This window comes from Tiliqua scincoides, chromosome 3, assembly GCF_035046505.1.
Source record: "Tiliqua scincoides isolate rTilSci1 chromosome 3, rTilSci1.hap2, whole genome shotgun sequence".
In the NCBI taxonomy this organism is placed as follows: Eukaryota; Metazoa; Chordata; class Lepidosauria; order Squamata; family Scincidae; genus Tiliqua; species Tiliqua scincoides.
Window position 1 is genome coordinate 190,193,904 of NC_089823.1, and position 26,481 is coordinate 190,220,384.

The window sequence follows — 26,481 nt, forward strand, 5'->3', positions numbered from 1 at the left end:
TAAATGTTTCATTGGACACAGTAATCACTCTAGAATTTTTCCATATGAAACCATCATGGGCTATTTTGAAAGCCTCCTGACTGGCACCACTTTCTAAATGGAGGGTTTGGGGTCCACATGGGTAAAAACAGAGTTCACCTTGCAATTTTTAAGAAGTATAAATTTGATTCATTTACTCAATGTTAACACTTTGGGCTAATACTGAATTGAAAATAGGGAAGAAATCATCTCTGTGGAAGAATTGTATGGATAGAACAATTTCTATTTTGGACCAATTACTCAGGCAAATCAGGAGTTTCTCTCATTTACTAGGTTAATTGTAAACATGATCTACTTATATCGGCTGAATGGCAATATCTTCCACTAAATCATTTGCTAGTGGTTAAATCTGGACTTGCTGTTGTATTAGCTTCTTAAGTACAGGCGTCTCCCCATACCTGAGGGTCCTATATCTGCAGTCATGAGTCATCATGCTCATGACTCACTTCTTTGTTTACAAATACTTTGTAAAAGGAAGCTTTTTTTCCACCTTTTGCTTTGAATACTAACAGCAGGAACCTAGACTGGTAGCTGCTAGTTGACTGGTAGCTGCTAGAACGCTAGAGGAGGCAATAGTGAGAACATCAACAGGAAGTAGAGTCTAAAATTCCTGTTATCTGCTCCTTCTGCTGTTTGTTTCCTGTCAGCATTCTCATTGTCACCTCCTTTAGCAGCTAACAGTTTAGGTTCTTGCTGTTTGCTTCCTTTTTCAAAGGAAAAAAGCTTCCATTTTCAAAGCATTACAAAGTGAGTCAAGTCATGAGTGTGATGGGGGGATCTGAGCTACCATCCACTATTTTGGGCATTCGCAACAGCAACAGGAATGTTTATCTAACAGTTACTGGGTGATGCCTGTACCTCCAATTTTAGAAATACTTACAGAATCTACTGAGAAAAAGCCTACAAATAAGATACTTAAAGCCTGGTGGAATAGAGCTAAAATGTTCTACTTTACATCTTGAACAGACAATAGTGTTAATCACTATGATTAGAACATCTTAAACTTAAAACATCTTGATCTTAAAACTCTGGCCAATTCAGCAAAAAGTCTTTTTTAGTCTACTGGATGCCACAACACCTTTATAGTAAGGGGCTTGCTAAGGAATCTAATAGATGGTATTTTGGTGAATATGAAGCATCATTTAGGCATGTGTTATGGTCTTACACAGCGATACAACCCTTTTGGGTGGAGACTATTAGTCATATTAATCATGTATTATAGCAGTCCTTGTTATTTGAGGATATTATGTTGTTTTGATTTACCTAGTCTGTGGAATTTATCTGTAGGACAATAAAAGTGGATTTTTTTTGTTCCCTTACAGTAGCTAAGTACTGCCTTGTGGCTACATCCAGTTATGGAAAAGGCTTCAGGAGTCAACCTCGAGGCAAATCCAGAGCCGGAGTTCCTGAGGCAGTTCATGGCTGAACACAGGCACGTTCTGGCAACTCCTGCGATGTCGCTGGAACCAACCGTATTGGCTTCTGCCTTTCCATTGGACCATTTCAGCGACATGGAGAGGGGGGATTTGCTGCATGGGTAACAGTCTATCCTCCATACCTACTTTACCCAGGCTTCATGCACTGGAGAGGACACTCTGTTCCAGAACCACCATTCAGAGCGCGATACCATAGTCTTCCGAGACTGAAGGATGCCAACAAGAAGTAGCTAAGAGACATATTGAAATGTTGGAAAGGCAAGTGCCCTCCTACTATTCTTCAATGAATTTAGGACCTTTTAGTATTTGAATTTATTGCTTATGGAATAAAACTGCATATGGATATGTTTTGGGATATTTGGAAGCCCTTTTTAGAAGCTTATGCTTTAAGTTTATGCATAGACTTTATTAATTATTCTATGGATAGCCATGTTTATTTGTATATTAACTGATTGTGCATATATACTTTTTCTTTTTTACATTCTTTTTCCCTTTTCACATTTGTTGCTTTTGCATGGTTATTGTATCATTGTTTTATCATTCACCAATAAGGGAGGGAACCTCCTTCTCGAGAGTTTCTGGAATGTTACAATTGTTTATTCCTAGATCAAATCAAAACAGTCAATCAAGTTCCGAATCTCTCTTTAAAACTAATTACTTGATATCCTAATCTCTTGCTAAGAGAAATGAGCAGTCTGGAGTTGCTCATTTGGCAAATCTTGTCATAAGTGCTAGTTTCTACAGAAAATTTTACATCTTATATGCTTTTGGAAATTCAAAGAAAGGAAGTCTGGGTTGGCTAGAAATTCCTCCAGTTTCTTATCTGGGACTTTTCATAGTCACACAACAAATCTGGTTCGTATCTTTTATATGACGAATCTGGTCTTTGACTCTATCATTGATGAAATTCATCCATACGGTTGCCTTGGAAGTTGGGCAGAGTGCTTACACTTTTGTTAAGCTCTGCATCCTGTCTGTAGTGACCACAAGAACTACAGCACTACAGTAAGTCTCAAATTACTTAATTGCATTTTCATTCTGTTGCTTTCTATGCTCAGTTCTGTGAATATATTTCTGTTAATACTAAAAAAAATCCTGCCATTTGCTGGGTGGTTCAAAATATGCCATGTGGCTTCCAGGGCTTAGACTACTCCTGGTCTTGCTCTAGTAAACTGCTATATAATACGTGAGAGGTTTGAGAGAAACTGAATAGTTTGGCAGTTCTAGGAATAAACGGAATATAGATTCTGTAACAGTAAATCACCATGCTTATAACTTCAACTTGCGTCTCCTTTTCCAACTTAAAGATAAGGGGCTGACAGTATAAGACTATCCCTTTCTTGCAGGTAACTCATGATCCCGGACAGATTCTATGAGAAGAGACAACTCTCCAAGACCAGTCCAGGTCAACACAATGCTAACACATCACACAATATTCTAAGTCCTAAAATTCAAGTGACTGTCTTACTCTTGATGTTCTCACTACAAATTAAAAACTTCTTCCTCTATTCAAGCCCTCAAATTTATGCTAGAAACTCAAAGTGTTTTGGGGAGTAATGCAATCTTGAATAGCTTTTCAACTAACCCAAGACACTTCATTCTAACATATGAATGTACAAGCTATCAGGACTTAAAGTAATCCAATACTGTAGGCTGATCCAGTGCTGTGTAATGCGTTTTATCCATTAGGAAGTTTGTGACATCTACAGAAATTGTGACAGGGAACCCTCAGCCTTGCTGCCTGCTGTGTACATCAAGCAAGTCCACAGCATATTCCTTACAGTTGGATTGAAACCTGAAAGTGAAATGAGGTCACTAGAGGAACCCAGGCCATGCTGGTGCTATTCCCAAAAAAAAGCATCTTTAAAAAAGCTGCAGACAAAAAGTGTTCTCAATTTCTCTGTAGAGATCATCAGTCTGGTATGAAAGTGCAGACTCCAGAGCTCTGGTATTTCTACCCTTGCCATAAATCAGGCAATTTGCAAATGTCAAAGCAAAACACTTTTGCACCAGAATAGCCTTATGCTAAAGCTCGCATGCGCAGTGAAAGGGCTGGGAGGCTCGGCTCCCTCTTGGCCAGGCCCACTGAAAGGTCACATCTGCAATTGTTCTGTTGAAAACAGCAATAATGTTATTGAGACAGAGCAAGCAGCAGATACATGAGGTATGGTCACATTTCATAGTGTCATTTCCAATTTTGTAACAGGTCAGAAGATGCTGCATGATATAGTCCAGTGTGCATTCAGTCTAAGTCAACACTGATGCTTTAGAAATAAATTAAAATTTAATAGCCCAAGGAAAAAAAATAAACATCAATATATATTCACTATATAGCCACTTTAATAGCAAGGTTTATAGCAAATTATGATCAGTGGCTCATAATAGAGATAAGAAAAAGATTAAGGGTCAAACAGACCAATAATGTTAAATTTAAGATACTTTTTTCCCCGTGGGCTAATTAAAGACAATCATGTATGCTAGCTGCCACTATAATTGGTTCCTAGAGAACATACCTAGCCACTGCACAAAGGATTTCACCATTGACATGATGCTCTTGATGTCCCAGACATACGAGTACATATCATAGAGGATTGTCCGGTTGGCACAGTTAGAAAGACGAGTGAACATGCCCATCACCAAGCTACACATCTCTTCAAACTTGGCAGCTCGAGCACGCCATTCTTCAATCTAATTTAAAAAAAAAAAGACCAAAATCAACACCATATTCTAAGATGCAAATTTTTCCCTAAAGTAGCTACCATGCGGAAATATGCTTGGCTATCATAATATCAATCACTTCTGCAACAGTAAAGATGACCAAGGAATGGCTCACTTGCCAAAACATTAAGGTATATTTAATAGCACAAGGTATCATTCCACTAGTCTAGTGGTTCTCACATTTAGCACCGGGACCCACTTTTTAGAATGAGAATTTGACAGGACCCACTGGAAGAGATTTTATGACTGAAAGTGACATCATCAAGTAGGAAAATTTTTAACAATCCTAGGCTGCAATCCTACTCACACTTACCCAGGAGTAAGTCCCATTTGCTATCATTGTTAAAATAAACGTAGTAGCTTGTTAAAAGTACAGGTCTGTAACATTTCCCCAAATGCAGTCACATACCATGGTAGCATCAAGTCTAATATATTCAAAATAAAATATTGAAATGGGGACCCATCTAAAATTGGCTCACGGCCCACAGTTTAAGGAACACTACACTAATTTATTGCCATGTCTCATCTGTTTAAGCCATTTCTGCCCAACACTGCATATATGCAAAAGGGACCAAATGTGCAAAAACTGGATACTTATCAGCTTCCTAGGAAACTGCCAAACACATTTCCTTGACATGTTTTCTGGAAATATGAAAACCTAGCAGAGGAAAATAAAGCTGCTTCTCACCTTTTCAGAGTCTTTCCCTTTACAATTTACACTAACAACACTACTATTTGCTCGAAGCCACTGGAATTCTCGTAACATCTGCGCGCCTTTGGGCCCATGCTCATATGGCAAGTAGAACAGGTCTGCAAGTAACTGTAGGTCTTCTAGAGTTACTGGCTCTACTGCATACAAAGGCTTCTCATGGGGACCAGGCACAAACTGCTCCTTGTTAGTTTGCTCATCAGTCTGCATAGGTGCAATGTCACTACCACAATCATCTTGCATGGACATCTCTGGAGATTTCGATTCAATTATGCTCTCTTTGTCAGTATCCATTGGTTTCAACTCCTCTGACATTTTTGCTTCAGCAATATCAGTCAAGATTTGATTGATGTTTTTATCACCATCCTCCTGCTTTTCCACCACCATGTCCATTGGTTCCTCATCCAACTGCTTCTTCTCCTCCTCCTCTTTGCCCAGAGCTGGTGGTGCATTGCTCAGTTCAGGGCCTTGGCTCATTATAGGCTCTTGGTATACTGTAGTTACCACAGTGGTAGAATTTAAAGAGGAGGGTGCAACCAAAGGTACATCCACCACACTTGCCTTAGCTCCACTGTGAGCCACTTGCCTACCTGTGAACACAGAGTAGATACACAGCTTCAACACTTTCTACAGCAATTTCACAGAAATTTTTCCAGAAAGCATACTAGTATGTGTGAAAATCATACAATTGTCTATACTGCAACAGGTAACATATATACTAACAAACAATAGTGCAATGTAACATGAGACTTTTGTTCTAGGACACTGGATGCTGCTTTATAACTAGTCAGACCATTAGTCCATTTAGGTCAGTACTGATCTCCATTACAGTAGTGGAAAACCACCACAGGATAGCAGCAACTCTCCAGGATTTATTTGAGACAAAAGTGTTTCCTAGACCTACCTGAAGATGTCAGGAATTGAATGTGAGAACTTCTGCATGCAAAGTATGTGCTTTACCACTAAACCACAGCCCCAGCTACTTGATTTGGTTTGAAGAACGTTCTTCATCGCCCCAATGCTTCATTCCCAACAGAAACAAAATTCTTACTCACTACTATACTGAAGAGGTACTGCAAATTCTTGAAGCCACTCTGTTAACGACAACTTCAAAGCCATTTGTGGGCTATAGAGAACATCTGTTTCAATATCTTCATCACTACCTTCATTCTCCAATTTAATCTGGATTGAAACTGTACTATCTTCAGTATCAGCTACAAAAAATGTTAAAATAATTTGTTAATTTGAAAAAGAAGACACTAAAGCTATATCACAGAACAGTTATTAAAATGAATACATATGAGAATTTATGTGAGATTATACGAATTGGGCATTTAAAAAAAATATGTTTACCAAAGTTCAGTAGTTTGGCCTAGCTATTGAGATGAAATGTTTTTTCAGATGACCTTGATGAACTTATAGTCAACTGAGGGAATGAAGCCTCAGGATTAATAATTCCTAGAGAAAAGAAGCCATTGTTGGCTTTTCACTACTGTCTGTAAACACAAAACAGCTAATTTCTTACATTTACATCTATGCAAATGCTTGCATTGCATGTATGAACAGAGATAAAGTAACATTCCCTGAAGAACTAAACTTGGTAAATTAAAGTAAAAATCTGACTTCTGCATGCAAGACTATTCCTATAAGTACTTTTCAAAAAACACACATACATTGTCTGATCAACTTACTCATTACAACGTCTTTTCTCACTCCATTCATATTGGATTTATACCAGGTTGCAAGGGTGTGAATAGCAACAAAGTTAGCTTCAAATTCACAATTTGGATTGGTCAGGACTCCCTTCAAGCGTGGGATAAGTTCTGTTGATCGACCTTTGTAGGGCCCAAGAAACAGTCTTTTCTGATCATAGTCATTGGCATGAATGTTGTCCCAGATAACTGGAGCTCTGCGAATTATCTTTGAGACTTCTTCAATGGATTCAACTGGAATGTCTTTAGATACCACTTTGGGACCTAATATACAGTTGAATAAAGGAAGAGATCAGTATGAGAAAGTTTATACAGTATACTAAGAGCATTCAATAAAATTTCTGATTTGAGCCAAGATTTCAACTTAAATCCAACTAGAAAACAAGCACAATACTTACCTGTCCATAACACATCAATTCCAGGTAATAATTTTTCTCCTACAGTTCTTAAATAAGGAGACTGAGCTACATTTGGATAGCAGAAAGTGCCACAATATTCTGGAACAGAAAAAGATATAACACATTGAAACACGAAATCTGTTACTGCTTATTTATGGACTGACAGAACTTATCTTTTCTGTATTCATTTAAATGATTTTTGTAAGACGCTCTGGGTCTGTTTTGAGAAAGGTAGAGTAGTTTGTTTTACAGTAAACTCAATTAGAGTTTTTAGGTGTTTGGATACTTCTGTAGCTCCTATTCGCCCACTGAAATACTTCCAATAGGGTAAACAAAAATAAATAAATGAAAAACTCAGTAAAACTTTAGCTCTATTCAGATTTAATGCTATTTCATGGTTTAGGTGCTCTGACAATAAGCCTAAAGGAGTAATGAGTTCACACACTAACCCCCCTACTTGCACAAAGAGAGCTTTTACTGTCTGTTCTGAAACCTTTATTGGCATGTCAACACGGTTTGCAATTAAAATTTACAATTGACACAGCAATTTGCATAACAAACTGGACAATTAAAAGCAGGATATCAAGTTATTTAAATTCTGACAATGTTACTTTAAGAATCTCAGATAAATAACCAGCCACAGCTGCAGTCAGAGAAACACAAACATCACTCATGAACTTGGAAAGAGTAGTATCAGAAAGGGTAAGATCAGAGGAAGTCCAAGAAGTAAGGTAATGGTTACGAATATCAAGGTGTACTGGACAAAAAAAGAGAATGTGAGACAAAAAATCAGGAGACTCGTGACAGGACAGAGCCTTTTCTCCCATGGAATATTTTAAAAGCGGCCAGAATGGACTGCCAAAGGGAAAATGTTAAAACGAGCTAACATAAAGGCTCGTCTATGTAACGGGTTGGTTAATGTATAGAAATAATTAGGGGCATGATCGAAAGATGGGGCCAAACCAAAAGAAAGAGGAGAACAAGTAGGATTAAGGTTATTACTTAGATAATTGAATTCGGATGATAAAAGCTTGCCTTTTAACAATGAATATGCTTTAGAAAGACTCATATCTGCCAGGGATTCTAATGGAAGATCAAGAGAAGCAAGTTTGTTGTCTATCAAACAAAACCAAGAAAAAAAATAAGTCTCTTAACAAATCGTATAAAAGGGACCCAGAATGAGAATTTAAACACAGTTTAAGCCAAAATTTAAAAGTAACCAGGCTGTGGTTGTTGGAAGATGTATACCTAATTCTAAAATAATTGTGGAAACACAAATTGAATTTGGGATCCCTAGAATTCTACGAAAAAAAGATGCTGCAATCTGATCGATATCCTTGTTGATTACTTTAATCCATATTGGGGCACCGTAAAACAAATGGGAGAGAATTTTAGACTGAAAAACCTGAATAGCAGCAGGGACATACTGGTTACCTTCATTATAAAAAAATTTTGAAATTGCTTTGAGTTGGGGAGAGAGAGACGAAGTGATAGCTTTCTTATGAAAAGACCAGGAGAGTTTATAATGAAATATAAGACCCAAATATTTATAAGACTGGACTTGTTTGTATATATTAGGGCCTATCGTCCATGTTATAGGAGACCAAGTGCGAGAAAATACCATAATTTGGGTCTTGTTTGAATTAATTGTTAGATCATTTAGTTTACAATACTCCTGAAATGTAGCTAAGATGCAGCGAAGTCCAGATTTAGTTAGAGATAATAATACTGCAACATCTGCATATAAAAGAGTAGAAACAGGGACCCCATTTAAAACCGGAGTAGAATGAATAGAAGAAGAAAGAAAAGAAGGTAAATCAGATAAAAATAAATTAAATAATAAAGGAGCAAGGATACATCCCTGACGGACACCATTGTGAATAGGGAATCTGTCAGTGAGAGTATTGGAATTTGGTATCCTAACCTGACAAAAATTCTGGCAGTGTAATTGACGGAGCAGAAATAACAAACGCAGGTCAATTCCCCATTTAAGTAATTTGGACCATAGAAGGGCTCTATTTACAGAATCAAAGGCCCCTTGGAGATCAACAAATGCAGCATATAGATTAGCTTTATTGTAAATAAAATACTTCTCTGCTAAATAAGTCAATGTAAAAATATGATCAAGGGAAGAAGCTCCTGCCCGAAAACCAATCTGTTCCTTTCCGGGGAGATTTTTAGAAATTGCCCAGGAAGAGAGTTTTGTTAAAAGGTACTTTGAGTACAATTTCCCAATATTTGATAATAAACTGATTGGGCGATAATTTGAAGGTAATGAAGGGTCACCTTTTTTATAAATTGGAATAAGAATAGATGTCAACCAGGCATCAGGAAAACGACCAGTGGCATTAACCAAGGTAAAAAAAGATGCAAGTGGTTCCGCCCACCATTTGGGATTACTGGTCAAGGTCTCATTATGAATGTTGTCGGGCCCAGGAGCTTTACCAGGTTTTAAAGAAAGAATTAACTCATATTTCATTAGGGGAAACTGGAGGCCACTCCAAAAGATCCTGTGGAATATTACTGGACGGTTGTACTGGGGACAAAGATGAAAAATTTTTTGAAAAAAAGTCAACCCAAGTGACTGCAGAAATAGGTGTAAGCAAATTTGGGATTAAACAAGATGATCTGGAAACTAAAGACCAAAAGGCCTTTTGATTATGGGAAATAATTGCAGAGTATAATTGATCCCACATACGCAGGGCATACTGATGTCTTTTCTCGTCAAGTAAATCAAGGCATGGTCTGCGTAAATAAAAATAGTCTCTTAAAAGTGATGGAATTGGATGAGAACGAATGGAAAAAAGGGAGCTCATTTGTTTTTTTTAATTTCCAACAGTCAGCATCAAGCCAAGACTTGTGGTTAAAAGAAGCCCTTGGTGGCTGAGAGGAACTAGAGGAGCTAAGAAAATTAACTAGAGAATCAATTAAAGAATTGTAGTCTCTTATAGCTGAAGATGAAGAAGGAAAAAGAAGGTTGCTGATAAGAACAGCAGTCTCCGAGTGACAAGTCCACTGGGAGAAAGCTTGCTGTGAAATAGAGGACCATTTATAAGATTGACTGGGTTTAGAAGAAAGTGAGGAAAAGTGGGAAACATCATGGGGAAAAGAAAATGTTAATAAATGTGGAAGATGATCTCCTTCAGAACGATGGCCCACTAAAAAGTCAGATAGAAATGGCAAGAGATCAGGGGAAACAAGGGCATAGTCAATAACACTCGGGCCTCTCACTGAAAAATGGGTAAACTCTCCTGGGATATCGTTACCTCTAGAGCCATTTAATACAACTACATCAGCAGAAGCACATAAATCAATAAAGGAAGCAGCATAACTATTAAAGGTTGAATCTTTGGAAACCCTTGGAAAATAAAACCAAGGAGGAATTTGGTCATCTGTAACCCAATTCATATGTTGGACTAGCGCAGTATTACTGAGGCCTATTCTAGTGTTGAGGTCCCCTGTTATTACCAACAAAGCAGAAGGAAAAGCTTTTAAATTTTCTTCTATAAGTTTTTCAAAAGATTCCCATAAATTGGAGGGAGTAATAGCTGCAGGGGGGATATACACATTAAACAACAAAATTTTAAAACTATTAATCTGCAAAAGAAAAATCTGAAAATATAAGGATTGAATCAGGATATGGGTAAAGGAAAAAGGCAATGATAGCTTTACAAAACAACAAAGTCCAACACGTGGACGTCCCAAAATATTGTTTTTAAAAGCAGGTAAATGGTAGGGAATGTAGCCAGAAATGGTCGGGGGAGACAAAGACCATGTCTCCTGTAATAAAATTAAATCAAAAGTTTTCAGATAATGGATAAAATCTTTATCTGAAGCTTTTCTGGACCACCCCGAAATGTTCCATGAGATCAAGGAAATAGTCATAGCATTTTGCAAAAGGGGGGAACAATAATCAGTTAGTCAACAGGGGAAAGGAAGAGCAGTATGACTATTAGAGGAAGCTTGAGGGGTATGAGATACCTCTGGCTGAGTTGTAATTGAAATAAGGGAATGGTTCTGGGTGTCTAAAGGGGGTCCAGATGTAAATTTATTAGTCACATTGTTTTGCATACTAGAACCAATAAAATCAAAATTTAAAGGCGGGGGATATTGAGAGGTAGCATCGATTAAACGAAAAGAGTCAGATAAAGAACTTTTCTTAATAATACAAGTAGGGAAAAGGGATGTTTGTGGAAGGGGCATAAGATTAGTGTTAGAGGGGACAACTGGGGGAGATAAAACATCGTTTGGAATCAAAGTATCAGTAGGGATTTCCAAATTCAACATAATAGGCATAGGAGAAGGCTGACTAAAACAAGGTTCAATCGACTCTGCAGAAAAATTTGACAACAATTTTTTCTTTTGTGAAGATACACTTTCTGGATTAGCAGCCTCCAGAGGATGAGGGAGGGGAGATAATTTGGAAGCAGACAAGGAACAATCCAAAAGGGAAATAGGAGAGGGACCATTCTTTGCCAGGCAGGGAGGCCGCACTGACACAGGAACGTCCATGTTTCCTCCTTGGAGAAAAGTTTTAGATGGAACAAGTTTAGTTATGATAGTATCACGAAAATAGCGATGGGCAAATATGCCTACTTTCTGGAGAGATCTGGTGGTGGCAAATAAAAGTCTCGGAATATATGAAGAACGAAATTCCAGGAGGAGACGAGAAGGGCGACGAACAGAGGATAGATGGACTAAATTCTGTAAATCCACCTTAAAAACAGGAATGTTAAGTAAGGTGGCTAGATGTCTTCTGGCCAAATGAATTTTAGACCAGTCTGGGTGTCTCCTGGGAGCCAGATGATCGAAGAATAGCACAGCTGCAGAGGCTTGATAAACAAGCTGGCTTGGATGTTCCATCGAGATTGCAGAGTCGAGCTTGGTATGAGATGTTGAGGTTAAAGTAGGATGTCTCATCTCCGTTGCAGATTGAGAAAAAATATTAACAAAAAAGTTTGATAGCTTAGAAATTATTTGGTGTTGCTCCTTTAAGAGGCTCAATATATGGGAAATCTGAGAAAATATAGATGATACCGTCTGGGCCGTCAGTTGAGAGTATTCCTTAAGCTTCATAAGTAATTCACAAGGCTTTCCATCAACCATTTGTACACTCCCCTCAATCTGAGATGACTGCTGAGTTTCCAGCAGAGGATGTTCTTTCGAAGGGGCAGACGTAGGCTGGAAACACTCTTGCAGAGACGACTGGCTCAGAGAAAGCTCTTTAGAAGTAGAATTGGAGGAGGACAGAAACTTCTCTAATTTAGTTTGTTTCAGAGAAGGTAATAATGACTCAAGGTCAGGACTTGGCGGAGAAAGAGCTCTTTTACGCCTCATTTGGGAAGATAGATTAGCCGTAGTTATAAACACAATTGAGCTCTGCACAAGGAAATGGCGGCCAAAAAACTGCAACTGACGATAAGCAATCTCAAGGTCGAGGCATTTTAAACTTAGGCACTTGAAGTCTGAAAAAGCAGAAAAATGCTGGGGAAAAGTTCCTTAGTTCATGAGCAATCAAAAAGGAGATAGAAAACTCTCTAATTTGACAGGAAAAATTAAAACAAAGTACAGTTACCGGAGCTCCAAATTCCAAAGTCCTGTGGCTTGGACTCTCCCACGTGACCAAAGAGAGCTTTTACTTTTACTTTAAAACAAGCCACAAGTATATGAAATTTACAAATTCAGGTGCAATTTGTTGACTATAGTTAGAAGAAACCAGAATACCAAATCAAATTTTGAGCCTGGTCTGTTCCAACAATAGCTAGGTCAAAGTTCACATGGAACACAGAACTGGGTTTGTTTTGAAGAGAAATCAAAAGCTTTCACACTTCTTCTGCTGTACATGCTGGGGAATAGAGATTAAAAAGCCTACAGTTCCCATAAGCTTATTCACGTACCACTAAACCACTGTGTGTGGTGATTGAAATAGATTCATTACAAAAAAGTGAACAGCTATAGAATGTCCTCCATACACAATACACCACAATATAGCAGCTTTGAGGATGTGCCGCTGCCCTCTGCCCTACAAAATGCATGAAATCTCCTTAGATTCTAAGGATGGTTCCTTTTGTTTCTCTCCAAAGCTGAGATGACTAGGGAGGTTTCAGCAGTTAAAAGACTGAGGGGAATCAGTTATTGAATGATTAGTACTGCTTTCAAAAGTTCTGAAGCTGCTCCTCAGTTACTGTTTGTCAGCGAGGATGTTCTCCTTGTGCCCCTTCTATCATCTGTGGAACACTGCCTGGTAACAGTGTGTATCAAGTCAGGCATTTTCTTTATGTTTTCTTCTATAGAAAGAGTTTTACTCTCCCATAAGCAGATATTTTATTCTCTCTTCACTTTGGAAGCTGCAGGTTAGCTTCAGTTAAGCACACAAACAGAATACAGAGCTGCAGCACAGGTTTGCTCTTAAAATGGAATGTCTGGCAAGGGACAAGCTTTGAACTAACACTTTCCTTAAGAAAAACTGCATCAAATAATCATGATAAGTTTGCTAATACAAGCAACAGCATGCACAATAGCAAAATGATGAAACTTATTTTTAGCTATCTAAAATATACAATGGCAGCTAAGCTCTGAATTAAGTATGTACTTTAATCTCATGCCTACATAAAATCTGATAAGACTGAAGACACAATATGTCCTCATATTGTGTATTCACAATGAGGACATTTGACTAGCTCAACACTATAACTGGAAAATCACCACAAAACTCACTTTAAAGAATGTCAAACACTTAGTGTCTTTTATGTCTTATACCTACCAGATCTGGGCAAAAAAGAACACATACGAACTTATACCAAGACCACTTCCAAACCTGTTGCACATAGAAAACACAGCAAGGAAAGAATGGCCCTTACAAACTATTCTAATTCCCAGACTGATTGCTGTAGAAGGTTGCCACTGCCTAGAATCTTCTTACATAGTCTTTGTTACTGTTTTTTAAATACGTTATCACAAACAGTAATATTTTTAGGCTTTGGAAACTCCTTGGGAGTTGCACTGTGCTCCATCCTCCTGGCCCCCTCTCAGTTGGGGAAGTCATGATTTTTCTGCTATGTCTTTGGCATTAACTGAATCTGGAACTTTCATCTACCTGAACTTACTGCAAACTGAGTATTGGGTTTCTCAAAGTGGGTATTATTTTATTGGTAGTTTTAATACACCATTTTTATGTGACATTGTGTGCCATTTTGAGGCTTATGACAAAATGAAGCACATGTGTTAAAAAAACCCAAATCCCAGACATGCCAAATCACTTCACAGTAGATCATGGCAACAACAGACACAGACCATTTGTTGAACCAAGGTACACTTCCTTAGGTAGACTACTACGACGGTACAATGAGTAGCACATTAGCAATAAATAAAATTTATTACAAAAAAATTAATCGTCTTACCTGTGGGGCAGAACAGGAATGTTTCTGGCTCTCCTAGATACTGATAGATTTCATTAGTGATTGAGACCTGAGCATGGGCAAAGGAGCTGAATACTTCTTTGTCTGCTGCACACATGTTGTGATCAATATCATCAAACAACAGCGCAAAAGATCTGCAACCAAACTGAGAAACCTAGCAAAGAAAGGAAGAAAATGCACTTACTAGACTATTACATCTCTAAAACTAGTTCAAGTCTACTCAACAACTCCCTCAACTAAACATTGAAATGTCAACTAAGCTATACCTCTAAAGGTGAGGGGAGCACAGCTCCCCTTGCCCTTGGAGGGCAGGGGTTGGGCACAGGGGTCCCCTCCCACAACTGTGGATACGAGGCCTCCCAGCATATGACTGAAAATTAGCTGCTGTATTTTTGTTCAGTCTAAAATGCAAATATAAAAATTTTCTCAGTAAAGGGAAGACTAGCACAATAGGGATGGGAAGAAGAGGAAGATGAGGACGGGAAGGACAAAGTTTTGTCAACAATCCCCAGTTTATGCCACAGAGCGTCTTCAGCAAGCAGAAATATATTTCACTTGCCCAAGGGTTCATGTGCATGATCAAGACCATTTTTTACCAATTCCTGACCACCATGTCACACTGCACTATAGTTGCCTTTTCCGGGGGTTTGAAAAACTGTGGGGGGGGGGGGGAGAAAGTCCCATTACTCAAGTAGAGCTTCACTCATTATTCTCTGAACATAAGCAAATGCAAATGCAAGCATAAGCAAGTGCATGACGTTGATACTACCACTAACATAAGGCTCACACTGGTAATTTGCTTTGCATGTCCAAACAAATATAATTTGAAAAAAAAAACCCTGAAAACTGCCCTTTACAGAGGGACTGAAGTTCCATTATGTCATACCAATATAACTATTCATGTTACACATGCTTCAGTGAAGTTATCACTCAAAAAACGCTCCAACTCCTTGATAGTAAATCTAAAATAAAGTGGGCCCTCTTTATCCATGGGGTCAGAACAGTTCACTGTAAAACAGTGTAAATACCTGAAAACAACTTCCTAAATCACTACAATGTGGACATATAACACATTAAAAGTCACTGAACAGTGCTGTCTTCACCACAAACAGTAGTTAGAACAAACCAGGATCTGCCAGGCAAACTATGATTTGTTTTAATTAAAGCAGGAAGGGAAGCAGTACCCCCTCACACACCAAAAGAGTACCTAAGTTAAAGGCTTATGGACCATAAAGCATAAATTATGGTTTAGAGTTGTTTGAACAGTACCATAGTTATGACATTGATGCCTCAACTGTCTGATGTTCACTCACTAGGGAAGCTGTCTGTAAACAATGTCCAGAACAGTGGGAATCTGCAGTTGCTTTATTGACTGGCTTTGTGTTACTGCCAGGAGCAGTACAACCAGTCACCTAAGCAGGACCCAGGATAAAGTTGCCTCCATTTACAGTTACGTAGCAAAGTGCACAAGTGTGGGGAGAAAATTATTTTACAGTAAATCTATGATGACAGTAAATAGTAAATCTAATAGTAAATCTATGATGACTGCTCAATCGGGCAATCTAATTTTGCAGAACCTGCTAGACATCTCTTTTCTGCAGAATTTGTATTTTTTCTGATCAATATTTAAAGAGACCTGCAATTCTTACAAAAGAGTGCTGAATGCTTCAGAATGCTGAAATTTGTAAGAAGCAGTGGTTTCATGGAAAAGAAAGATACCTGATCCAATTTGCGCTTCAGTGTAGACACTTCTTTGGGGTTTGAGAAAGTGATATCAAGTCCAGGAGAGATGGCATAGATAAACTCTATTTCATATTCTTGAGCTGCTGCAATCAGAGTCATGAGCTGCTCTAGAAAACAAAGTCAATTATTTTAATAAAAATCAACAATGAGAAAGTTAAGCCATTCCATCAGCTGATAAATGTTAAAACTACTTCTCATGGTCTGCTGGTAACAAGTATTTTCCAATCTAACAGGCTTACGAATAATGAATATTTCCTGCCAAAACAATAAATTCGACTCTCCATATTATTCACATATATACAGGTCATCTTACAATTAATTAAATCAAGGCAGACTGATCTTCCAAACAAACGCAATGAAACCCACACTAGTAAAATAAACAGTACTAGATTTAATGAAATTTGTGTACAGGTCATGCCTCACTATCCACTGGGGCTCCATTTCCGGAACAACGGAGGAGCAAGAAACTCAGTAGTGAGTCTTTAAAGCTAACTTTAATCCCAAGAAGTTTGCAACCAGTGCAGTTTAACAGCACAAAGGTAGGAATTGGGATTTTGATGCTTTTCCCCCTTGTTACAAGGAACTTAAAGATAGACTTAAAAGGTGGTACTTAAAAGTGGGGAGTCAAATCAGTGAGTTACACAGGCACAACCTGTATACTCAGTCAGAAGACTGTAAAATGATTCCTTAAATGGGTACTTCCAAGTACAAATTACCACCACTTAGCTGAAGATGATACCTATCCAATCATGTTTATATACTAACACTCATCTGGTTGTCTGGTGGAAGAGTATGAATGCATAAAGGACTCCCTAACCCTCATTTACTGAAAAAATTACTGAAAATGCAATAAGGCTAGTTACCAGCTTCCTCCACAGAATACATTTCTCGCCAAAACATCCTGTGTTTGTAATCATCTTTTGGTGCATACAAGTATGTATTTAGCCCCCACTTCTGAAGTCTGCAAAACAAAAACAAAAAGGCCATTAGGAGATGATTTACGCATCTCACTCATTTCACTCACTTTTTGCCACAACTGCACAGCCAAAGGTATGCATTTGCATTCTGCAGCACTATAGGACTGACCATCTAGAACAGGGGTCTCCAAACTTTTTGGCCACAGGGCCGCATCAAATATTTGACATGGTGTTGAGGGCTGGAAAAATAATTTAAATATAAAATTTATTTAAATAAATTAGAGATGAAACTTAGATGAGTGAATAAATGAATGAATGGGCTCATTCATTCAACCTCTCTGGCCCTTAGAACACCCTCCAGATGCAACCAGAGCACAGCTCCAGTCATGTTCCGCCAAGTGGGCCAGAGGCTTTCAGGAGACAAGAGGCTGGCCGTGGGCCGGACAGAGGCTCGCCTCAGGCCGCATCTGGCCCCCGGGCCAGGGTTTGGAGACCCCTGATCTAGAAACACCAACAGCAGCCAACCTAGCCAAACAAATACAACAAAGAAGATAACAGAGCAATCATTGCATAAACAGATATAAACTACATTTGGTTTTTAAACTATTTAGGCTTCAGTACTAAAAAAGTGTTGTGTATACATGCTCTACTTCCATTCTCCTCTCCCCCATCAAGTTACACTTGGGTGAATTTCTAGACCTGCGATTTGGAAGTTGGGTTTGGAAGCAGACATTTCAAGGTTCTCTTTCTAAGCATGCTCCCTTCTTGATGAGAACATTTATACATATAAGCAAACATGGAAGTCAGAGTAGTAGTCCATGAGAGAAGACACTCCCAGAAAAATGACTACTTTATTTTAAAGTATTTTACCTTGCTTTTCCCTGTTACAAAAAAAGACCCAACTAATCTACATAAGACAGCAAAAATCCTGAAACATGGTTCCTGTCCAGATGCCTCCAATAAAACATGAGACAAGGAATTTTGAATTGAGCAAGCCACAGTTTTATAAAATAGAGGTACCCATAAGGGTCTTAACCACAGAGGCATGGCTGTTCAGCACAAACCCAAGCTCCATGACACATGTCGTCATTGTCAAGCTTTTGGGAATGCTGCACACCACCAGGGAAGGTGTCTGCACGATGGCACACACATCTTACAGTGAACACTGTCCCTAACTCTGGAGAAATGGAATGAGAATAGCCAAAACGAAAAAAGAGACAAGAAAAGGGACTTTGTAGAAAGAACAACAAATCTTATCTAACAATATATTCAGATGCAGATATATAAATCTTAACAACTCTGCCCTTTAAGATAGTAAATTAAAAACTCTTTTAAAAAACTGACAGTTTATTTCATTTATTTACAGTGTTTTAACCCCGCCTTTCTACCCAAAGGGACCCAAGGTGGCTTACAAAAAAACAAGTATAGAAAAACAGGTACAGTTGCTCACCAACCTGAAAAATATAAAAAAAGATAGATGCATATAACTCAACAAGGCTGCAATCCTATGTGGATTTACCTGGGATCAAGCCCACTGAAGATAGTGGAACTCACTTCTGAGTAAGGACACATAGGACTGCACCTCATTCTAAAAATTTGCAATTTATGGAGAAACAGTAAAATATAGTTATGTATTTCTGGACTACAATTACATCATTTATGAACCTTAAGGTTGGTTCCAACTATTAGTAATTTTTGGATCTAGCTGCAGAAATTTCTATTTTTATTAATCGCATGATACTATCCATAATTACCATAATGGTCACTGAAAGCAAGATGTTTTTCTAATTGTATACCTCAACATTTAATGGAATGTTTAGTAACCAAACAACTGTGTAGTATAACTGCGCAGTAGAACAAGGCTTGAAAAATTCCAGGCATTAACACATGAAACAATGAAAGCTTTTAAATTTTTGGGCTGGCTCTTAATATGCACAGCAAATTTGTCAAATGTATATGGAATCACATACCTTCTAAAAAGTTCCTTCCTCTGTTCCATAACCCAAGGTCTTCCATAAAATCCTTAAAAAATATTGCAAATAAACAGAGTATCAAATCTGATGCTTTCATGCAACAAAATGACTCACACTTAGATTCGCACTATCATATTCAAGTTAAATAGCCAACAAAATTTCACTTTCGAATAACGTTTAAATGCGTAGCAATAAATTACTGTATCTGCTCTTACCACTACTGACACAACTTTAAGGCACAGTGAGATATAAATGCTGAAGATGAAAACCAGTAGGACAAATTGACCACCACCTCATGCTATATTTGGTGAGCTTCCAACACAGAGATACAAAATTAGGCTTGAATGGTCACGTTAATTCTTCCTTTTATAAGATGTCAGAAAGTATCCATATAAACCAATATGCAACAAAAAATGCCAAGGCACCGTAGAGACTAACTGAAGTCTCCCTTGTATTCCTATAAGCAGCACCAAGAAACACAAATTTTTACACATATTGTGCTCTCTCCTCTGTCTTCAATACCACAGCATGGTTAGAAGGGGACATAGTGCCTTTAGAAGACCAAGTTGGTATCCAGAGCTGCAAGAAGAGTGAGAGAGCAGGGTCCCTGAAGGTGAGAAGATTTAGAGTTGGCTTAATATATGTAATGAGTTATATAGTACTTGAAACCTGAGGATTTGGGGACTATAATAAGGAATAATTCACAGTGGTTGTGTGTTTGAATTTGAGATGCATGGGCCCAGGAATCACAATGGTGTCAGATGCAGTTGGGGGAATGGAACCACAGGTGCAAAAGAGGAAAACCAAAATTATCAGAGGGCAGGAGCATATTCCTTATGAGGAATACAATCAGGCTACAATGTTCAGGGTTTTGGGGGCAGTTCTAACAACTGTTTCCACTTTGCACTCACGTTTTTGAAGCCAAAGACTTCATTAATCAAATCAGCCTACAATACACTCCTACCTAATGTTACTTTCATCAGTATTTGCCAGTATGGCACACTGGTTGCAAATCGCTGCTCTAGAGCCTTTGAAAGGCAATATGCTCCAGATAATGAGAAGGGCAGACAAAACAGTTCAGAGCAAGTCTGAACATGTTCAGACAGAAATCAGCTCAAAGAACAGAGAGTGGGCTGAAGGTGAAGCACCCTGGGGTGAAGTTGTTCTCCTTACAAAATCTGATGCAAAATTATTATTTATGTAGGATTAGTGGTTGCACTGTCTATTAGAGTCTGCTTGTTTTCCAAGATACTCTTTTTGGTGGTTTATTTTATTTATAAATATACACTGCTCTCATCCAAATTAAACTAAGCCCTGAACAAAAGAACGCTCTCACTCTTATTAAGCATCTCAGTTTGAATCAATCAGATGAAGTTGTCTGCAGTTTTGACTGCAAATTGCATTCAGCTCTACTTTGTAATGATGGACTGCACAAAAAAGTGAGAACATACTATGGGTTCTCTACAAGCACCTTTTGTGCAACCAAACCCATGCATGGTATTATTTGCAGATTCAGCTCATACCTTTAACCTTGTACTTTGAATACTATTTTACCTCCAATAAGGATTTCTGCTTCAGTACTCACACCTGACCTTCCATCCTTCATAGTATTTTGTCTCTATTCCCTCCACTTACAGCCTACCTGCATGGAATAATTTTCTAGAAAGAATTTCTGGACTTCCCAGATTTGTTTCTTATCTTCCATTATTAGGGGCAACCCAAGTTGATCCACCACCCAAAACCCAGTCCCAAATTCATTCTTCTTTCACAACTCTGCTGCTATCGGTTTTGTAAAAGACTCGATGGGGAAAATCCTGAGAACTGAACTTCTCTGCTCCTAGCATTCTCTCCATCAGCTACTTTATGTAGCAAGCGGTGGAAAAGCTGGAGGAGATGGTAAACCCTTCCCGTTCTCCAACTGTGCAAGTAGAGTATGAAGCAACTGGGTGGTGGACACAGGGTATCTCCCCAACAGTTCGCAGCCTTACCCAGCCCACTGCTGAAGCAAGGGGTTCAGTTGGTTTCAGGGTTGGGTTGGTCCTTCTCTCCGTCTTCTTCCTCAAACTCCCATCTTTTGGGTCAAGTCCTGGCTTAAGCCTCCATCTTCATGCCCAACAACAAGAGACTATACATCTATCTAAAACTACCCAGAATCACATCTTATTACCTTTGCTTTTCCTGTTCCTACTTATTTCCACTTTCATGTTTAGACTGTAAATTCTTCAGGGCAGAGACCTATCTATAAGTCCCTCAGCATAAGGTAGAGACATTATGCTGAAAAGGGACCTTGAAATTTGATGGTGTTGGACAAACAACATCTACTAACATGTTTATAATCCAAACATCCCAAGTATGCAATACTTGCGTTTTATCCTATCAAATACCATGACATAGATGGGTACATTCTCTTCAGCCTAGAAAAGAGACGCTTGAGGGGGGACATGATTGAGACATACAAAATTATGCAGGGAATGGACAGAGTGGATAGGGAGATGCTCTTTACACTCTCACATAATACCAGAACCAGGGGACATCCACTAAAATTGAGTGTTGGGTAGGTTAGGACAGACAAAAGAAAATATTTCTTTACTCAGCGTGTGGTCGGTCTGTGGAACTCCTTGCCACAGGATGTGGTGCTGGCGTCTAGCCTAGACGCCTTTAAAAGGGGATTGGACAAGTTTCTGGAGGAAAAATCCATTATGGGGTACAAGCCATGATGTGTATGCGCAACCTCCTGATTTTAGAAATGGGTTAAGTCAGAATGCCAGATGTAGGGGAGGGCACCAGGATGAGGTCTCTTGTTATCTGGTGTGCTCCCTGGGGCATTTGGTGGGCCGCTGTGAGATACAGGAAGCTGGACTAGATGGGCTTATGGCCTGATCCAGTGAGGCTGTTCTTATGTTCTTATGTTCTTACTTTAAACAATGGGAGAGCCACATTCCCATCAGTTCAGAAGGGGCTAGCATGACAAGGCCAAAACACCATCCACAACATTCTCCCACAACCTCTCCTTTCTCAATCTGGTGATAACAGTAACAACATAAACTCTGAGACAAGGAAGATCCTGCACTAGAGTCCTCACTATACCAAAGAACATGACCACATGTGCATATCAGGATCCAAAGAAACTACCCTATCCAGGAGTCTTGATGTCTGAGATGCTGGTGAGACAGCATAGCAGAGACCATCATAGATAGCTTTAAGACTAAGGAAACCTGAGCAGGAAAGAGAAAGGCCAATACCAAGCACAAGTTCAAATGTGCATGCTGGACATGGTTCATAATGGCCTTAGGAATTCCATTTCTAAATGCCACCTTCTGAAGTCTGGCACACTAATACACAGCAACACAATCAGAAAACCTGTCCTGCTTTAGATTACTTGTCATTTTCTAACCTATGTGACTCTCTGATACTGAAATATTATTCATACAGCACTATTAATAAATATGGTGCTTTGTGCAGAATAAGACATAACTCCGTCTCAAAAGGCCTGCAACCTATTTCTAACTTGTTCTTTCAAATTAGTAACATGATTATACAGCAACTGTCTTACAATTCTGATCATTCATTACCCAGGCACATTTCCTCTTTGCTTTCTTGTGCATGTTACACAAATATAATATAGGCTTTTAACCTTAAGTACCAAATTCAAACAGAATTAAATCGGATGTGGAGATACTATCATGCTAAAACACACTCCATAGAAAAGAAATATCTTCTGTCTTCTCAAAGTGGGTAAGAATGATTTCTCTGCAGCAGCTGCACAGACACTCCAACAATTGGCAGTGTGGGAAGCTGCTATGCTCATCTCTAGTTGCCAACACCATCAACATGGCATTTTTTAAAAACAAAAACCTACCACTTCAGTCATGGAAGCTTTTTACTAGGGGTTTTTTTTTTTTTGTGACAGATCTGTATGTTCTAGCCTGGCTGGGCTTTAGCTCAAGTGCCAACAGGATTGGCATGAGTTATACAGCAGCCACAACTAGGTTCTTTTATTATTAAAGATTATGTACAAAAAGCATTTTGCAAACATTGGAGAAGGTGACTGACTAAAAAACCCCTTTTACTCCTGAATGCAACTGCTAATCACCTGGTTCCCAAAAAATTTCACACACAGCAAAATGCCATCAGAAGCAGTCACAACCGCAAAAACACCCTATACGGATCAGGTTGAAAATAAATCTCCTGTCCCAAATTCCAGCATCATCATGCCTCTTTGTACACCACAGGCACTTGCACACATCTGATTTGTCTTAAGATTAATACTGTACAGTATACCAATAAAGCAAGTCAGAATACTAAATCTGACCTAATACTAGTTATTGTGTGGATGTAGAGATAACTATACTGTACAGTACAGGCTATACTGTAACATTTAGGATTCAATTCAGGGCAGATCTTCATGAATGGATATTTGCTCCTCTACCCCCACCTTTCAACAAAATTGTGTTGAAAGCACAAACCAAGGCAGTAGATTCACTTTTATTAGACTGTATATCATCTAAACCAGGGATAAGCATATCCCCTGGGACATGATCTCTAAACATTTAAAAAAATGTTTTCAGATTACATTATCACCACTACCAATACGAATCCAGGTGTTCTATCTATCCATATGTAAATTGAAACCAAGCTACTGATATGTTTTAAAAATCATACTTGGTACCTATGATGGTGGTGACGATTTCAACAGTCTGACAAAAGGGGTATGGAGACATGGGTAATTCACTGGGGGTCTGTTATTGTAAAAAGGTTAAGAACCTTTGGTTTAAATCAGGCGTAGGCAAACATTTTGGCAGGAGGGCTACATAATCTCTCTGACATTGTGTCAGGGAAAAAATTTACACTTCAAATCTGAATAAATTTTCATAAATGAATTCATTAGAAGCAGAACTTTTATGAATGAATTTTACTGAGCTTATTTATAACACACAAGAAACATATAATACAGCATGCAGAACCGCATGAGAACTATGCACTGTTTGCCACACACCTCTTGCATGATGAAAACATACAGACCAAGCCAGAAACACATGGAGACATGTTGTTCAGTGGTAATGGAGGGTGGTTTAAAACAACACCCAGGAAAAAGCAGAAAATACATATATACTATAAAAAGCCTTGCTCTAACTTGGTCCATAGCTCACTACCGGCAGTCATGACCAGCAGTTGCAGGCCAGCACAGGCTCCATCAGCCTCGAACAGGCCAGTGGTTCACTGGGGACTGGGGGCTCCCTGAGGGCTAGACTGAGTGTCTCAGAGAAACACAAGTGGTCTGCAGGCCGCGATTTACCCATCCCTTGTCTAAACCAAAAGGCTTGCTAAAGCCTTCTGCGGTCTGCATCTCTAGACAAGGGCAGTTCCAATTATCACAAAGAACAAACGTTCAGTACTAGGAGGGTAACTGGTATGTATCACGTATCCAACGAAAAAGCCCTGAAGTATTTTTAGAGAGTTAAGCTGGAGGTGAGAATAAGCCTAGTGCCTCCACTGAACATCCTCTTAGTTTGCCAGGCCCAGTTAACTGACCTGTAATCCAATAAGCAACAGGCTCCTAAGCCTGAGTGTGTAGTGCTACACTGGGGGGGGGGGGGGAGATCATGGCATAGTAAAACAGGATGTGAGTGTCTTTGCTGTTTTGGCCGTAATCCTAAACACATAAGAACATCAGAACAGCCTCACTGGATCAGACCATAGGCCCATCTAGTCCAGCTTCCTGTATCTCACAGCAGCCCACCAAATGCCCCAGGGAGCACACCAAATAACAAGAGACCTGTATCCCGGTGCCCTCCCTTGCACCTGGCATTCTGACATAGCCCATTTCTAAGAACAGGAGGTTGCACATACACATCATGGCTTATAGCCCATAATGGATTTTTCCTCCAGAAACTTGTCCAATCCCCTTTTAAAGGCAACCATGCATCCTGTGGCAAGAAGTTCCACAGACAGCATGAAATAAAGAAATATTTCACTCTTTCCTAGGAGTAAGCACCATTGACAGAAATGAGACTTCCTTCTGAGTAGACATGCATAGGGCAGGGCTCTAAGGCTCCAACCCTCCCCACTTTCCTAGGAGTAAGCCCCATTGACTGAAGTGGGCCTTACTTCTGAGTAGACAGGCCTGTCTGAGTAGACAGGATTGGGCTCTTTGTCTCTCAGACGCACAGCCATCTCCTGAGATTTGTGCTGGGGAGGGAACCAGGCGAAAGGAGCTCCCCTGTGAGGCCCTTTCTGGCCAACGGGGACCAGGTGAGTACACCTGTGGGCAGGTCAGGGCGCCTGCGTTGGCAGCTCCAACGGCGGAGGCTCGAAGGCGCCTTCGCCCCCTTCGGCGGGGGAGCTGAAGCCAGCCAACCAGCCAGGCCTCACGGCCAGGGCGGAGCCTGGCGCTGCACAAAGAGGGTGGAGGGCGGCAAGGGGGCCGGGCGACGAGAGCAGGCCCGCGCCTTCGCCGCTCTTACCTTCTACAACGCCGCAGAGGAACCGCCGCGCTCCGCTGCTGCCCGCAGCTCCAGCGCCGCTGTCCGGGTCCGCCTCCGGGCCCGCCGCGTCGGGTCTCGCCGGGGGCGCGTCGCTGGGCGCGGCCGAGGGTCCCGGGCTGGGTCCGGGCGCGCCCTGGGACTCCCCCTGCGGCTCGTCCACCTGCACGATGCCGGCCAGGCCCGCTCCAGGACTGCCGCCTCCCGCCGCCATCGCCCTTCCCTGCCTGCTCGCTCTCACCGGGGCGGGCTGCGCTTGCGCGGGGAAAACCAGCCCCAGCCGGTCCGAGCCGGAACCAACCGCCCTGCCCGCTCGGCCGCCAACCGGGACCACGGCTGCCGATCACGTGCGGCCCCACCTCCTCTCCCCCTCCCCCGCGCGCGCGAGCCAAGAGCACCAGGCAGGCGGGGGGGGGGCCGCGAGCGACCAAACAACGCAGCTGCCTCAGTGAACGAATCGCCTGACAACAGCCAGAGGGGGAAGGGAAGGCGGAATAGCCTCCCTACTGCGCAGGCGTCAAAACCTAGCTAGTCACCGACTGCGCATGCTCCGCAGGGTCGTTGGGGTGGGGTGTGCCAGTGCGCACGCGCAGAAAACGAAGCGGCGACACTGCGCGTGCGCGAACGAAGATCTCAGAAGCTCCTGCTGAGGAGCATGCGCAGTTCACGTGCGGGGACCACTTGCGATCTTTGCGGACGCGAGAGGGGAAATCAACCATCTCGTGGGCGTTAGACCGCATGCGCAGAACAGAGCGCGGAGGCTTGTCTGTAACCCTGCGCATGGGGTGGAGCTGGTGCATGCGCAGTAGAGCAGTCTTTGCTTCCCAGTTGATTTGCATCTGTGGATGGGGACGGGGGAGGAGCTTGTGATCAGCTGTCCTGTGCTTTGACCCACTTTCCCCGGTTGCTGAGGAACGTGGTGGGCGGGCTGGGCAC

General features: G+C 40.4%; 1 protein-coding gene across 2 annotated transcripts in view; it reads right to left on the reverse strand.

Moving 5' to 3' along the window:
- Positions 1–26,002, reverse strand: part of OGA (O-GlcNAcase) — a 40,647-nt gene extending 14,645 nt beyond the window's left edge. For both annotated transcript variants that reach the window (XM_066618944.1, XM_066618945.1), the window contains exons 1-10: positions 25,528–26,002; positions 19,061–19,112; positions 17,037–17,134; positions 16,150–16,280; positions 14,413–14,584; positions 7,013–7,111; positions 6,594–6,878; positions 5,958–6,116; positions 4,882–5,492; positions 3,989–4,163 (exon numbers count right to left, since the gene is read on the reverse strand). In XM_066618944.1, the coding sequence (XP_066475041.1) occupies positions 3,989–4,163; positions 4,882–5,492; positions 5,958–6,116; positions 6,594–6,878; positions 7,013–7,111; positions 14,413–14,584; positions 16,150–16,280; positions 17,037–17,134; positions 19,061–19,112; positions 25,528–25,759 (2,014 nt within the window). In that variant the 5' untranslated portion in view covers positions 25,760–26,002. The remainder of the gene's footprint in view (positions 1–3,988; positions 4,164–4,881; positions 5,493–5,957; positions 6,117–6,593; positions 6,879–7,012; positions 7,112–14,412; positions 14,585–16,149; positions 16,281–17,036; positions 17,135–19,060; positions 19,113–25,527) is intronic.
- Between the last annotated feature and the right edge of the window lie 479 nt (positions 26,003–26,481).